This window comes from Staurois parvus, unplaced genomic scaffold (assembly GCF_062004578.1).
Source record: "Staurois parvus isolate SC_StPar_1 unplaced genomic scaffold, SC_StPar_1.0 ptg000389l, whole genome shotgun sequence".
Taxonomy (NCBI): Eukaryota; Metazoa; Chordata; class Amphibia; order Anura; family Ranidae; genus Staurois; species Staurois parvus.
In genome coordinates this window covers 3,157,755-3,172,443 of record NW_028318185.1, presented here as the reverse complement: position 1 = coordinate 3,172,443, position 14,689 = coordinate 3,157,755, and the positions used below count along the sequence as shown (strand labels likewise).

Here is a 14,689-nt window from a genome sequence, read left to right as displayed (position 1 = left end):
CTTGAGTAGAGTCTTTGATGTAAATACAAGTAGCAAATGTACCAGTCCAGATGTGTTCCGGCTAAAAGGACCAGGAAACTGTACTTCGTTAGCATTAAAAGAGCCACGAATGAATTTTACAACTGTGTATATACCAAGAAGTCCACCCAAAATATTTCAGATTTGGACATAGACAAATAACTTGAATCACCCAATGTCAATGCATCTCTTTCAGGAATTCTGGCAGTGAGATCTTATTTCAGATATTTTCTTATGTTCTGAGGTCCACTAACCTGCTACAGTTATTACAAGAGAGAGGCTTACTCTCCTCTGTAAATTATTCACTTTTCCTCCAGAACAAAAAAATAAAAGAGGGGAAAAAAGACTATTCATCCTCAGTAAGATGGCTGCTTTTTGAGCAGAGAACTCCAGGAGGAGCTACAAGTAGCCAGGGATTGATTCAGACCACCAGCATCCCACTGGCTCTCAGAAGCTATTTTAGGAAAAACATCTGCCATACAGAGTCAATTTCCAGCAGTCGGTAATTTCAATAAAATGCACAGCAGACTAAATGCTTTAATATAGGAACAAAACAAACAAAAAAAAAAAAATCTTTGGTCCTTTCATGATTAAAAAAATATATATACTTTAAAATACTGCTCATATATCTTAATTATCATCATCCCACAATCTAGCACAAAAGAAATTGGAGTGGAAGGTCATGAATTGTGTGCCTATCAGTTCCACTGCTGTCAAACTAACATATTTCAGGCACTGGGGAGGGGATTAGGTGCTGCAATGAACTGAATTACACATCCTTTAATAAGATAGTTCACGCAAATGTTTTTCCACTTTGATTCATATGGTTTAGAAATGTTGAATAAAGCAACCAAATTCCAGTTCGTATTTTTATTATTCAGTTAAAACAGATATAAACTAAACATTTAGGCTTGCTTTAGACAATACAGATCCATCAGGCAGAGTAGGACAGTGGGCCTCAAAAGTGTTAGAATGTACATATCACTTCGAAGCAGTAGGCCCCATGGAGCCAAGACAGTAATGCCCTGGGGTTCTAACATTCGCAGAGTTTTCAGTGGCAACAAATGAAATTATCTGCCTCTTGTCAAATGACTCAGAATCGGAGTGCCCCGTATCAGCATTTTCCAAGTGAAAGATGCACATTGTTATTCTCCCAAACCTTACCAACCCTGCCTAATGGCTCAATATTTTCTAATGCACACCTACTCTTGAGCAAATGCTCCTAGTAAAAGAAATAAGGCAACTAGCTAGTTGCTATGGCAAGGTTCCCTTAACCTTAAAATGTAGATATCTTTATCTTTTGAGGCATTTCAAAACTTTACAGATGACATTTATAATTTAACTTTACTTTGATAACTCTTAAGAGGATATAGTTGTTTAATATCTTAGGTTTTCAGTACCTAAAAGATGAAGAGTCATACATATAATTTTTTACACAGATGATAATTCAATAAAATGCTGGTGTATAAAAAACTAAAACGCACTACAAAATAGTTATATTGCTATATTGACCCATAGTGTATAAACAACTATAAGCAATATGCAAACATTTAAAAACAAATCTAGTGAATTGAGAAGCAAAACTAGTTGTAACAATTAGCACAAAATGTTGTTGGGAGGAAATCTTCCACCATCTCCCATACCTAATCCCTAATTCGAATTTGGGAAAAAAAAAAACAAAGTAATGGGGGATAATATGGTGCGGAAAAACCAACACATCAAAGACGATATACAGTAAAATCTGAGAAACTTTAATACATATATTTTTTCACTAAAAGCCTAGTACTCAAATTTGATAAAAAGCAGGTTGCAGAATACAAATCGACATACACATCCCGCTTGTAGGACAGGCAAATGGCACTGTTTCAAAAGAAAGCTACCATCAGCCTTGGGATGGAAGAGCACAAGTCTGGGAGCAGACAGCATGAGTTTTCTCATTGGGAAAGAAATAGTCTTGACCTGAGCTGTGTCTAGTACTAGATCCAGATACTGCAAGTGATGGGTTGGTTCAAAACTAATTTCTGATGATTTAAGATCCATTTGGTCTGACAGTCAGAGCTACATTGCCCACCAGAATATGTTTCAATCGTTCCTACGGCAGCTAGTCATCAAGATATCTCACAATGGGAATGCCCTGAGAGTACAGTAATGCTAGTAATGGCGCCAGCAGATTGGTAAACACTTGAGAGGCAGAAGATAGGCAGAATGGCAGTGTAGGAAACATGGTGTGCTGGAAAACCTGGGGCATACAGGCACACATCCTTGATGTCAACAGAAGCCAGATGTCTGATGGAGGAAGGATATGAAAAATCTGGTGAACTTCATGCCCAATTTCTGGGCCCGAATAAAAGGCATTTAGGGACTTGGGAGATCCAAAACAGAACAGATGATCTTTTGTGGCTTGGGAATTGTAAACCGGTTGGAGTAAAACCCCCATAAATGTGGAGACCACAGGGACTGAGGCAATGACACCCTATTCCAGAAGACCCATTAGGCCTGCATGATATGAGGTGACGCAGGAAGATTGGAAATTATAAAAGCAAGAAGGGGAGGTGAAAGCAAAATTGTAGCTGGAAGCCCTTGGAAACCACATCCCACCCAAACATCTAAGACAGAGGCTTCCCAGGTGTCCACAAAGGATCTCATTTGGAAAGTGGGGGCAAACTCACGTTGAAGATGACTTGTCTAAAAGTTTGAGAGGTTAGAGACTTTGAATTTCAAAGTTTTCAGGCACAGGGCGGATAGGCGGCTGTGGGGTACAAATATATTGCCAGGATGGTTACAGTATCTGTAAGGGTAACTAAGAATAGAAGGTACATTGGAAAAGTCTTGGTGGTCTTAGGAGTGCTAAGGGATACTGGACTGGGGGGCAGCGCTGGAAGAGGGATCAGGGTGATCATCAGACTTTAATGTGGTGCATACTGCCTTAATCATAGTCAAAGCCGTCTCTTTCAGCATGTGTATAATGGCAGAAGACTGCAACTCCGCAGAGACAAGTTCGTCCAAACTAGAGAGAACAGACATCATACAGGGGCTCGGCATCAGGCAGAGTCTCAGCGGCTGAATGGTTGGAAGGGAGAGAATGACACTCCACACAATGACAGCGTTCAATTCCTCACCATTAACCCATTCCATGGTAAATCTGAAGGCAAGCAGGAAATGTGAAAGTGCTCAATGAGCTAAATAATGAGGTAACTCCCAATACTCATCATGAACTGCCTACTCACAGGGAGTCTTCGGGAAAAAAAACAGCACTGAGGCAATGGCATGGCTCTCGACCTGGAAAATGTTCCACGGCTAACTTTTAATGGCAGGAAATTACCACAAGTCCAACCCAGTGTCCAAAGAAAAAAAAGCAAGTAAAACATGGATAGATGTACATCATCTTAGGACACCAGCAAAAAACTGAAAAAAAATACTGGAAGCAGGAGGGATTATCCTGAGCTGGTATACATTTTTTTTCCATTTGCCTGTGTCCAATCTTTCTGTATGTGGCAATATAGCCAGGCACTCCATGATTTCCAGTAAAGGTGAAAACATAAGCTGCAGGGAGACCATAGTCAATACTAGGAATTAGTCATTTGCCCTCTTCTTGCATTTTTGAAGACAGCTTTCACAGTTTAGGTCTACTTTAAACCTAGGATTTTTTTTCTAATTGCTATGCAGTGGAGTAAGTCTTACATAGCTACTAAATCAATAAAGTTTGTGAAAAGGCTGATAGTCATCATGTTCAATCCAGCTCAGAGGAAAAAATAACAAAATCCTCTATACCCCAATGGAGGGGGAAAAAAATCTTAGTTGACCTCAGATTAATTCCTTGGATAAAAATGTATCTCTCTTAGTCTTTAATAATCCACTAATTTAATAAATTCCATCATTTTTGCCATTACTACCTCAAGCAGTAAAGTAGTCCCCAGCTCAGCAACTGTTCTCTGCTCCACCTTTTAGTGAGTCACTGTCCTAAAACAATTATGCAAGCCGTAAGGTTCCATCTTCACTAGTTATTTACATGCGCTGGGTTGGTGACTCAATAATGACTGAAGCAAAAGTAAGGATGACAGGAGCTTGAACCTCTGAAGACAAAATCAGCAATGGCAGCTCCCATACTTCTACCCTGCCATAGTTCCTTCGCCCCACTTGAGCACTAGTCTGTATCTACCCCCTTCATTACTAAACAATTTTTCAGTGGTGATAGTTTGACTGCCAATTACACTCTATGCAACACTTAATTTAATTTTACAACAATTTTTGAATAGAGCAAAGCTTTTTTCTGGTGGTATTTCATAACCACTGGGTCCGCCCACACAGCCACTTTATCCATTCAAAGAGATCTGTATATGAGGAAACCAAAAGCCCCATCTGCAGAAGGACTTGTAGTTCTCAATGGAGCACAAGTGCAGTGATGTCACCACACTAGTTCATTGATAGTTCCTTCAGCCTCTTAACAGAAGGTCCAAACCTCAAAACCAAGCTGCGGCCTATTAGCCTGTAAAAACCTGCATCTGCAGTTCACTGATCACAGCTACAGTGCTTTGCAGGCTCAACTGCAAAAAAATAAAAAATGCACCTTATTTTAATTAAAGTGGGTGCGTTCATATTTTGTTCTGCAAATTGTGGCATATGCCTTTAAATGAACAGATAATACACAGAGGGCAGAAGAGGCGATCGGGTTAATGTACCTGTAACATACAGTAGTAGGATAGAGATGAGGGAGTTTAAGGTGCATATGTGCAGGATAAAGGAGGTGAAGGGGTTAATATACAGGTCACATAGAAACATAATGTAGGGTTACAAATTATCTCACAATCAATGAATAACATGAATATCTGCTGCTGCCTGATCTGCAATTAATGAATTTTTCAGCCATTAGTTCTTCCTCCTTCCCTTTCCTTGGTTGTAAAAGAAAAGGTGGGTTCTCAGATGTAAACACTACACTGTTTACATCTGTGACTGTCATGATTGGTAATAACTCAGATCAGCTCTGTACATTGTGCCTGTGATGTGAGCCATGCGAGGACGGTTCACATCACAGTCATTTACAGGTGCACTGGCAGACCAAGAGTTATTCTGGCCTTGCACATACAAATGCCAGTGCATCCAACACTTCACCGTTTATGCTACATTCACATGTGTCACAATTTCAAGCGTTTTTGAGCATTCTTTGAAGCAGAAAGGCAAGTTTTTGCAGCTTTTGTCAGGCATTTTTTTCAAGCGTTTTTAAACTGGGCAGTTTTTATGTGGTCAATGGAAAGCTGAAAACAGGGCTGAAAGCTGCTGCTTGAGCAGAAAATGTGCAACAAAAAACTCGAAAAAATGCTCAGGTCGTTCTGTTCAGACGCTTCCTTGAAGTCTATTGGGACAAAAATGCTAAATTCTACTGAAAAGTAGCACAGGATTTTGCTACAACCGACAGAAAACACAGATGTGAACAAGGGCTATAGAAAAGATAGGTTTTTGCTTGTTGAGTGTTTTTGAGCTAAAAGCTACAAAACGCTCAATTGTGAGTGGGGCCTTAAAAAGACATTTGGCAGTGATAAAGTGGTTAAATAATTTCAATGTAAACAATATCAGGCCTGCTCCTGGGAGCTCAAAATTTGACATGGACTCCTAAGGCACAAATAAAGCAAATGCCTGAGGCTACATTCACACCTAAGTGTCATGTTTTCCAGCATTTTTTTAGGGCCAGTTCACACTATGCCCTGATCTGAATCACATAGGAATGCACTGTGCATTCCTGTGCGATTCATATGCGGGTCTATGCAGTGCGATTTCAAGCCCATTCATTTGAATGGGCTGAAATCGCACCACTCTAAAAGTAGTGCATGCACTACTTTTTTAAACGCACAGCAACTGCATCGAATGGTACTTTGCACCATGTGGTTTGGTGCGGGCCGGTGCGGGCAAACGCAATGCGTTTGTGACCAGCGTTCCGGGTGTCATTAACTTTAACTGACCCCCACAGCAGATCACAAGGGCATTGCTATCGGAATGCGGTGCAGGAAGCCGCACAGGAACGCTGTTCTCCCACACCGTATTCTAGTGTGAATGAGCCCTTAGTGTTTCTTGGAGCAGAAATGCACTTTTTTGCAGCTTTTGTAAGGGTCCTTTCACACAGCGCGGACCCGTTTAGTGGATCCACTTGCTCAGTAGGGGGTCTCTCCGCTGATCCCTGCTGAGTAAGCAGATGACAGGTCTGTGTCTGCTCTGCTGCTGCAGAGCTGACACAGAGCTGCTCGCTCTCAATGGGTGGTTGGATGAAAACGGACCACCTGTCCATGTCCATCCAACCCAATCCAATGGATGGAAGGGGAATTGGATGCCCATCTGTCCATTTTTTGTGGATCGGATCGCACCGGATGTTGGCGGGTGTAAACAGACACATATCCATTTACAACCGCCACTCCAAAGAGGAGAATGGAGGTTTCAATCAGGTCCGCCTTAAAAAACCAACCAGGCAGATCCAATCGGAATGTCCATCTGAAAGAGGCCTTAGACTTTTTTAAACTAAAAGGTGTGGAGTGCTGCTTAAAAAGGGGAGGAGAGCTTCTGTTTGAGCTGAAAACATGCAACAAAAAAAATGCTCAAAAAAACTCATGTTGCACTTTTCAGATGTTTCCTATGAAGTCTATGGGGACAAAAACACTCAATGCTGCCTGAAAAGTAGTGCTACAAGACGATCAGATGTGAACAAGGGCTATTGAAAACAAAAGGTTTTGCTTTCTGTATGTTTTTGTGCTTTGAGCTACAAGCTACAAAATGCTCAAGTGTGAACAGAAACTGAATCTTACCAGCTTGGAAAAAAAAGCTGAGTAAATTGAGCATTATTGCAAATAATATTTAATTGAGCCTTATATTTGAAACCATCTGAGGAAAGAACTGATGCATGGGGTCAGTTGAAAAATCTTTTGGACTTCATAAGGCTTTAATAAATAAGAATGCACGTTATTAACTATTACAAAAATAAAATCCAGCTGCTTTCAATATTGTTGAATAATTATATATAAAAGAGGTGTAGCGCTAAAATCCATATAAAGCAACAAACATATGCCGATATGTCCACATATATTGTAAACGTATGTAAGCCCATAAACGGATGAAAGTCTGATAATACAGCGGATGAACTTGTGATTCCAGCCAAAAGTGAAAAATGCGCACTCACCGGAAGCGCATAGATAATGCGCATATGTAATAATCCGCAAGGTACACTGGTCTCTCCGGTGAACTTTTCCTATATATGTGGACATATCGGCATATGTTTGTTGCTTTATATGGATTTTAGCGCTACACCTCTTTTATATATATTTATTACTGTACAGTGATTGGTACCTCTTGGTGTTTTAGCAGCTATTTATAGGAGCACTCACTACTCATATTTTTTGATTGTTGAATAATTGCCAGCCACCTAAAGAGCCTCAGTACTAAAGAGGTACAAGTTGTTACAATCTGCTACCTGATATATGCAGTACCACTCTATACAGCACCGTGAAAAGTCTGAAAGGGGCTAAGAGGTTAATGAAGCTCTAAAGACAAACCTCTCAGTTTAGTATGGTTAATAGCAAGTTGAATCACATTTTGGCCTTTTACCTCTCAGGAACCCCATTTCCTAGCACCTATTTCTAGTTCTGCCTACTGCCCAGGCTATTGGAAAGCAAACCGATTGCAACTAAATTTCCACTGGATTCTCGGAAAAGTCAGAAAATAAGTTGGAAATGCAGGCAAAAGAGAATGTCAGCCTTAGGGGGCAAAGTGGAGAGACAAAAATAGTGGAGAAATATTGTCACTAGAATTTCTTACAGACCCCTAAATGTGAATAATTGCAGTCACGGGAATCCACAACATGCTAACATATTTGTTTTAGGCAGAGTTTCCTTTCTAATGACAACTCCCTATGGTTGGCAACACAGGGGCTCAGGTACGTGAAAAAAAAAATTGTTTGTTGCCCTTAACTGCTCTTCTCTCATCTAAGATAATAAAAGGAGATTTTTTTTTATTTTGTTTAATAAGGGCAACAAAGAACAGATCTACCTTTAATAAATAGGGCCCTTTCTATATGGGGTTTATTTTCCCTCCATAAAAGACATACTGTATATGTAGAAATGGATAATGAACATAATTTATCTTCCTCAGTTGTTGCAACATAAGAGTTTTAAAGCGGAACTCCACCAAAAAGGCGAAGTTCCCCCTTAAGGCCTGCTCTTGTTTTTGAAATGGAGCTTTTGGGGAGAAGGTGGGAGCGGATACATGATTTGACACGTACCGGCTCCCACTTCCGCTCTGACCACCTAGGAGGAAGTCACCAACCCACCCCCCCCCCCCCACCCCCAGTCTTCTGGGAAACTTGACATGTCCCAGAAGATTGCAGAACCATTCACGGTGTGCAGCGCTGCTTGCAAATGTAAAGTGGGCACCCAGCTGCGAAGCTGCAATCTGTCAAAGCTGGTTACCCATAAAAAAGATGCCAGCGCCGGTGAGAGAGGGCACAAAGTGCAAAGTAGGCACTCAGCTGCGAAGCTGTAAGCTGTCAAAGCTGGTTGCCCATAAAAAAAATGCCAGCGCCGGGGAGAGAGGGCACAAAGTGAAAACGGCTGTGCCAAGCACATTGCTGGATCGTGGGAGAGGTGAGTGGCTGTTTATTAAACAACAGCAGCTACAGTTTTTGTAGCTACTGAGTTTACATTTTTACACAGAGACTGGAGCTCCGCTTTAATGATGAATTTATGATGTAATCACTCCAATATTTTTGCACAAGTTTCTTACCTAAAACATAGTTTATCAGTGAGCACTAAATAAAAATAAGAGTGGCTGTAGCAGGTGGGTGGAATTTAGGTGCAGACACCTCTCTGCCAGAGACCCTGAAAGAAACCAGGGTCTATGCAAAACTGAATTACAACTTCTGTGTGGACTCACCCTGTAGTTAACAGTGCAGGAAACCAAGTCCTAAAAGTGGGAACCCCCTTTAAACAAAAGCAGTACAAGATAACAAGAGTCTAGACAACACAAAGACAGCTAAAAAAAACACTGCCTTCCCCTTGTGCAGTTGAAAAGATTTGCAGCAGAACAGGCACTAGTTTTAGTTTTAGCTTTAGCTTGAGTAAGTTACAGCCCTGATGTAGGTCCCTGTTGGGATCTTGTAAAAGAATGACACTTTCCCAATTTCATACCTCCTCCAGCTTTGATGGCTTTTGAGTGGCTTGTGCCTTCTTTTCTGCATTATCCAATACAACGGCTTTGGACGCCAATAAACCTTAACGATAAAGAATGATAGATTAGAAATCTATGCAATGTAAAAAAATGCATTAACACAAATAAGACGAAGGCATGTGTAACCAAATGTTGATTTTCTACTTTATAACCAAACAATTAAAGTTACAGCACTAGGAGAAAATTAGAGTGGAAGAAAAAACAGACTATGTTCCTTCCCCCTTCTCCTACCTATGTTGCCTAAACTGCATAAAAAGAAAAGAAAAAAAAGGATCTGTATACTTAACTAATGCTAAACCGCTTCAGTCCAGTCACATGATCCCACAGCTCTGACTCTCCTGCATCAATGAGTGGCTGCCGCAGGGGAGAGGAGGGAGGCCTAAAATGCCTGGGCATTAGAAGCCTAAGAGTGATATCACAGTTCCAAGAATTCAGAGCTGTTGCCGAGTAACCCTTTACTTAAAGCTTCAGGATCACATGATCGGATCGGAGCGGATTGCAAATAGATAAGTATATAAATCCATTTTTTATACACTATATTGCCAAGAGTATTGGCCGGCCTGCCTTTACACACACATGAACTTTAATGGCATCCCAGTCTTAGTCCGTAGGGTTCAGTATTGAGTTGGCCCCGCCCTTTGCAGCTATAACAGCTTCAACTCTTCTGGGAAGGCCGTCCACAAGGTTTAGGAGGGTGTCTATGGGAAGGTTGGACCATTCTTCCAGAAGCACATTTGTGAGGTCAGGCACTGATGTCGGACGAGAAGGCCTGGCTCGCAGTCTCCGCTCTAATTCATCCCTAAGGTGTTCGATCGGATTGAGATCAGGACTGTGTGCAGGCCAGCCAAGTTCCTCCACCCCAAACTCGCTCATCTATGTCTTTATGGACCTTGCTTTGTGCACTGGTGCTCAGTCATGTTGGAACAGCTCCCACAAAGCAAGAAATTGTCCAAAATGTCCTGGCATGCTGACGCCTTAAGAGTTCCCTTCACTGAAACTAGGGGGCCAAGCCCAATCCCTGAAAAACAACCCCACACCATAATCCCCTCCACCCAACTTTACACTTGGCACAATGCAGTCGGGCAAGTACCGTTCTCCTGGCAATTGTCAAACCCAGACATGTCCATTGGATTGCAAGACAGAGACGCATGATTCGTCACTCCAGAGAACACATCTCCACTGCTCTAGAGTCCAGTGGCAGCGTGCTTTACGCCACTGCATCCGATGCTTTGCATTGCACTTGGTGATGTAAGGCTTGGATGCAGCTGCTCGGCCATGGAAACCCATTCCATGAAGCTCTCTATGCACTGGTACTGTGCTAATCTGAAGGCCACACAAAGTTTGGAGGTCTTTAGCTATTGACTCTGCAGACAGTTGGCGACATTTGCGCACTGTGCGCTTCAGCATGCGCTGACCCCGCTCTGTCATGTTACCTGGCCTACCACTTCGTGGCTGAGTTGCTGTTGTTCCCAGTTGCTTCCATTTTGTTATAATAGCACTTACAGTTGACTGTGAAATATTTAGTAGCCAGGAAATGTCACGGATGGACATATTGCACAGGTGGCAACCTATCACGGTACCACACTTGAATTCACTGAGCTCCTGAGAGCAACCCATTTTTTCACAAATGTTTGTAGAAGCAGTCTGCATGCCTAGGGGCTTGATTTTATACACCTGTGGCCATGGAGGTGATTGGAACACATTAATCAAATGATTTGGAGGGGTGTCAGAATACTTTTGGTAGTATAGTGTATGTTAGGCAGGAGAGGTAGAGGGAGAGAAAGAACTTTTTTGAGAACAGATATAGTTAGGGTTTTTGTCCACCTCAACCATTTAATTTCAACGCATTCATTAATGTTTAGATGCTCTAGGTAAATTTTGCAGCATCAGTATGCATTGGTTAACTTGATAATTTATTACAAGTACTTACATAGCGCCATCAATTTACGCAGCACTTTACATATACAGTCATGGCCGAAATTGTTGGCACCCTTGATATTTCTCCAGGAAATCATGTATTTCTCACGAAACGTATTGCATTAACACATGTTTTGCTATACACATGTTTATTCCCTTTGTGTGTATTGGGACAAAACAAAAAAAGGGAGGAAAGAAAGCAAATTCGACATAATGTCACACAAACCTCCAAAAATGGGCTGGACAAAAGTATTGGCACCCTTTCACAACTGCGGATAAATAAGAATGTTACAAGCATGTGATGCTCCTGTAAACTCACCTGGGGCAAGTAACAGGTGTGGGCAATATAGAAATCACACCTGAAAGCAGATAAAAAGGAGAGACGTTCACTTAACCTTTGCATTGTGTGTCTGTCTGTGCCACACTAAGCATGGACAACAGAAAGAGGAGACGAGAACTGTCTGAGGACCTGAGAACCAAAATTGTGGCAAAATATCAACAATCTCAAGGTTACAAGTCCATCTCCAGAGAACTAGATTTGCCTTTGTCCACAGTGCGCAACATTATCAAGAAGTTTGCAACCCATGGCACTGTAGCTAATCTCCCTGGTCGTGGACGGATGAGGAAAATTGATGAAAGATTGCAACGCAGAATAGTCCGGATGGTGGATAAGCAGCCCCAAACATGTTCCAAAGACATTCAAGCTGTCCTGCAGGCTCAGGGAGCATCAGTGTCAGCGCGAACTATCCGTCGACATTTAAATGAAATGAAACGCTATGGCAGGAGACCCAGGAGGACCCCACTGCTGACACAGAGACATAAAAAAGCAAGACTACAGTTTGCCAAAATGTACTTGAGTAAGCCAAAAGCCTTCTGGGAAAACGTCTTGTGGACAGATGAGACCAAGATAGAGCTTTTCGGTAAAGCACATCATTCTACTGTTTACCGAAAACGGAATGAGGCCTACAAAGAACAAAACACAGTACCTACGGTAAAATATGGTGGAGGTTCAATGATGTTTTGGGGTTGTTTTGCTGCCTCTGGCACTGGGTGCCTTGACTGTGTGCAAGGCATCATGAAATCTGAGGATTACCAAAGGATTTTGGGTCGCACTGTAGGGCCCAGTGTCAGAAAGCTGGGTTTGCGTCCAAGATCCTGGGTCTTCCAGCAGGACAATGACCCCAAACATACGTCAAAAAGCACTCAGAAATGGATGGCAAAGAAGCGCTGGAGAGTTCTGAAGTGGCCAGCAATGAGCCCAGATCTAAATCCCATTGAACACCTGTGGAGAGATCTTAAAATTGCTGTTGGGAAAAGGTGTCCTTCCAATAAGAGAGACCTGGAGCTGTTTGCAAAGGAAGAGTGGTCCAAAATTCCGGGTGAGAGGTGTCAGAAGCTTATTGATGGTTATAGGAAGCGACTGATTTCAGTTATGTTTTCCAAAGGGTGTGCAACCAAATATTAAGTTAAGGGTGCCAATACTTTTGTCCAGCCCATTTTTGGGGTTTTGTGTGACATTATGTCATATTTGCTTTTCTGCCTCTGTTTTATATTTGTTCCAATACATACAAAGGGAATAAACATGTGTATAGCAAAACATGTGTTAATGCAATACCTTTTTTGTGTGAAATACTTGATTTTCAGGAAAAATATCAAGGGTGCCAACAATTTCGGCCATGACTGTATATTGTACATTCACATCAGTCCCTAACCCTTAAGGGGCGTACAATCTAAGGTATTATAACTCTATAGGGTATACAGTATTCATAAAAGAAGTGCATGTGACATTCACTGCATGTTTATCGTGCTAGCGCATGTGTTTTAAAATTAGAGAGAAGCTAGGAAGGCAGACAGAGTGATGAGAGTGCTAGGAAAGCGGACAGAGAGAGACGAGAGAGCTAGGAAGGTGGACAGAGAGAGAGACAGGAGAACTAGCAAGGAGGACAGAGAAAGACAAGAGAGCTAGCATGGAGGAGATAGGAGAGCCAGCAGATAGGATAGCGAGAGACATAAGAGCTAGGAAGGAGGACCGAGAGAGACAGAAGAGCTAGGAAGGAGGACAGAGAGAAACAGGAGAGATATGAAGGAGGAAAAATAGGGACACAAGAGCTAGGAAGGAGAACAGGGTGAGACAGGAGAACTATAAAGGAGGACAGATAGGGACACGAGAGCTAGCAAAGAGGACAGAGAGAAATAGGAGAGCTAGGAAGGAGGACAGAGAGCGACAGGAAAGCTAAGAAGGAGGACAGAGAGAGAGGAGAGCTAAGAAGGAGGACAGAGAGAGAGGAGAGCTAAGAAGGAGGACAGAGAGAGAGAGACTGGAGAGCTAAGGAGGATGGAGAGAGAAACAGGAGAGCTAGCAAGGAGAATAGAGAGACAGAAGAGCTAAGGAGGGCAAAGAGAGAGGAGAGCTATGAAGGAGAACAGATAGGGACACGAGAGCTAGCAAATGGGGATAGAGAGAGGCAGGGGAGTGAAGGAGGACAGATAGGGACACGAGAGCTGCAAAGGGGATAGAGAGGGACAGGGGAGCAAAGGAGGAGGACAGAGAGAGATGGGAGAGCTATGAAGGAGGACAGAGAGAGATGAGAGAGCTATAAAGGAGGACAGAGAGACAGGAGAGCTATGAAGGACAGATAGGGACACCAGAGCTAGCAAATGGGGATAGAGAGAGGCAGGGGAGTGAAGAAGGAGGACAGATAAGGACACAAGAGCTAGAAAGGCAGACAGAGACAGGAGAGCTAGCAAGTAGAATAGAGAGGGACTGCAGAGCCAAGAAGGAGGACAGAGAGACAGGAGAACTAGGAAGGAAGACAGATAGACAGGAGATCTAGAAAAAGGACAAATAGAGACACGAGAGCTAGGAAGGCAGAGATATGAGAGTGTGGAAAAAGAACAAAAACGGCAGAGAGACAGATAGCGGCAGAGATACCTGTTATTTTATTTAGCCGAGCACGTTTTGCTTGGAAGGTGCTAGTCTGGCTCATTTTCCTTTTAAGTATCAGATCATCAACTCTCTGTTGAGTGGGTAACTTCGAGACCTCTCCCAATGTAATTTCTAGTTTCAAGAGATAGAAGGAATATTCTGTTAGAGAGCCATAGCTGCTGTTCAAAACACAAACATGATAAACCATATTAAAGACCAACTACATGGAGAGTGTGGAAGGGGTAGATGCCATTTCCTTGTTATCCAAGTTCCCACTAGGGAATTTTCACCTCACATTCTTTCCCAGTCGTATAAGGACAAGCCAAGTAAAAAAATAAAAAGGGAGCAGGACTCCCCAGAACAGGAAGACAAGCACTGAATAAATTTTGCTAAGAGAAATTTTTCACCACTTCCTGTCCCTGTAAATACAATTTACCAAGACCGCAAAGAAATCTAGACAGACAGTATATTTGAATGTAGTCAACACCGTACTGTAGCTGTATAGTTCCTCCTATAGATAACTCATTACAGGAATACATCATTTGTATATACATCACCTCTTCAGATACATTTGTCCATTAAAAAGTGTCTGTTAGTATCACCCAAAAATGCTTTCAGGGATTTCCT

The 14,689-nt window shown here is 42.1% G+C and overlaps 1 protein-coding gene and 1 long non-coding RNA gene across 3 annotated transcripts in view; one reads left to right on the top strand and one right to left on the bottom strand.

Annotated features, from left to right (window-relative positions):
* Window positions 1–14,689, bottom strand: part of PHF20L1 (PHD finger protein 20 like 1) — a 195,672-nt gene that overhangs the window by 87,922 nt on the left and 93,061 nt on the right. For both annotated transcript variants that reach the window (XM_089685942.1, XM_089685943.1), the window contains exons 7-8: window positions 14,069–14,194; window positions 9,180–9,262 (exon numbers count right to left, since the gene is read on the bottom strand). In XM_089685942.1, coding sequence (XP_089542068.1) covers window positions 9,180–9,262; window positions 14,069–14,194 — 209 coding nt within the window. The remainder of the gene's footprint in view (window positions 1–9,179; window positions 9,263–14,068; window positions 14,195–14,689) is intronic.
* The window catches only part of LOC149455726 (uncharacterized), a 64,487-nt gene that overhangs the window by 42,462 nt on the left and 7,336 nt on the right, over window positions 1–14,689 (top strand). The gene's annotated exons all lie outside the window — the stretch shown is intronic.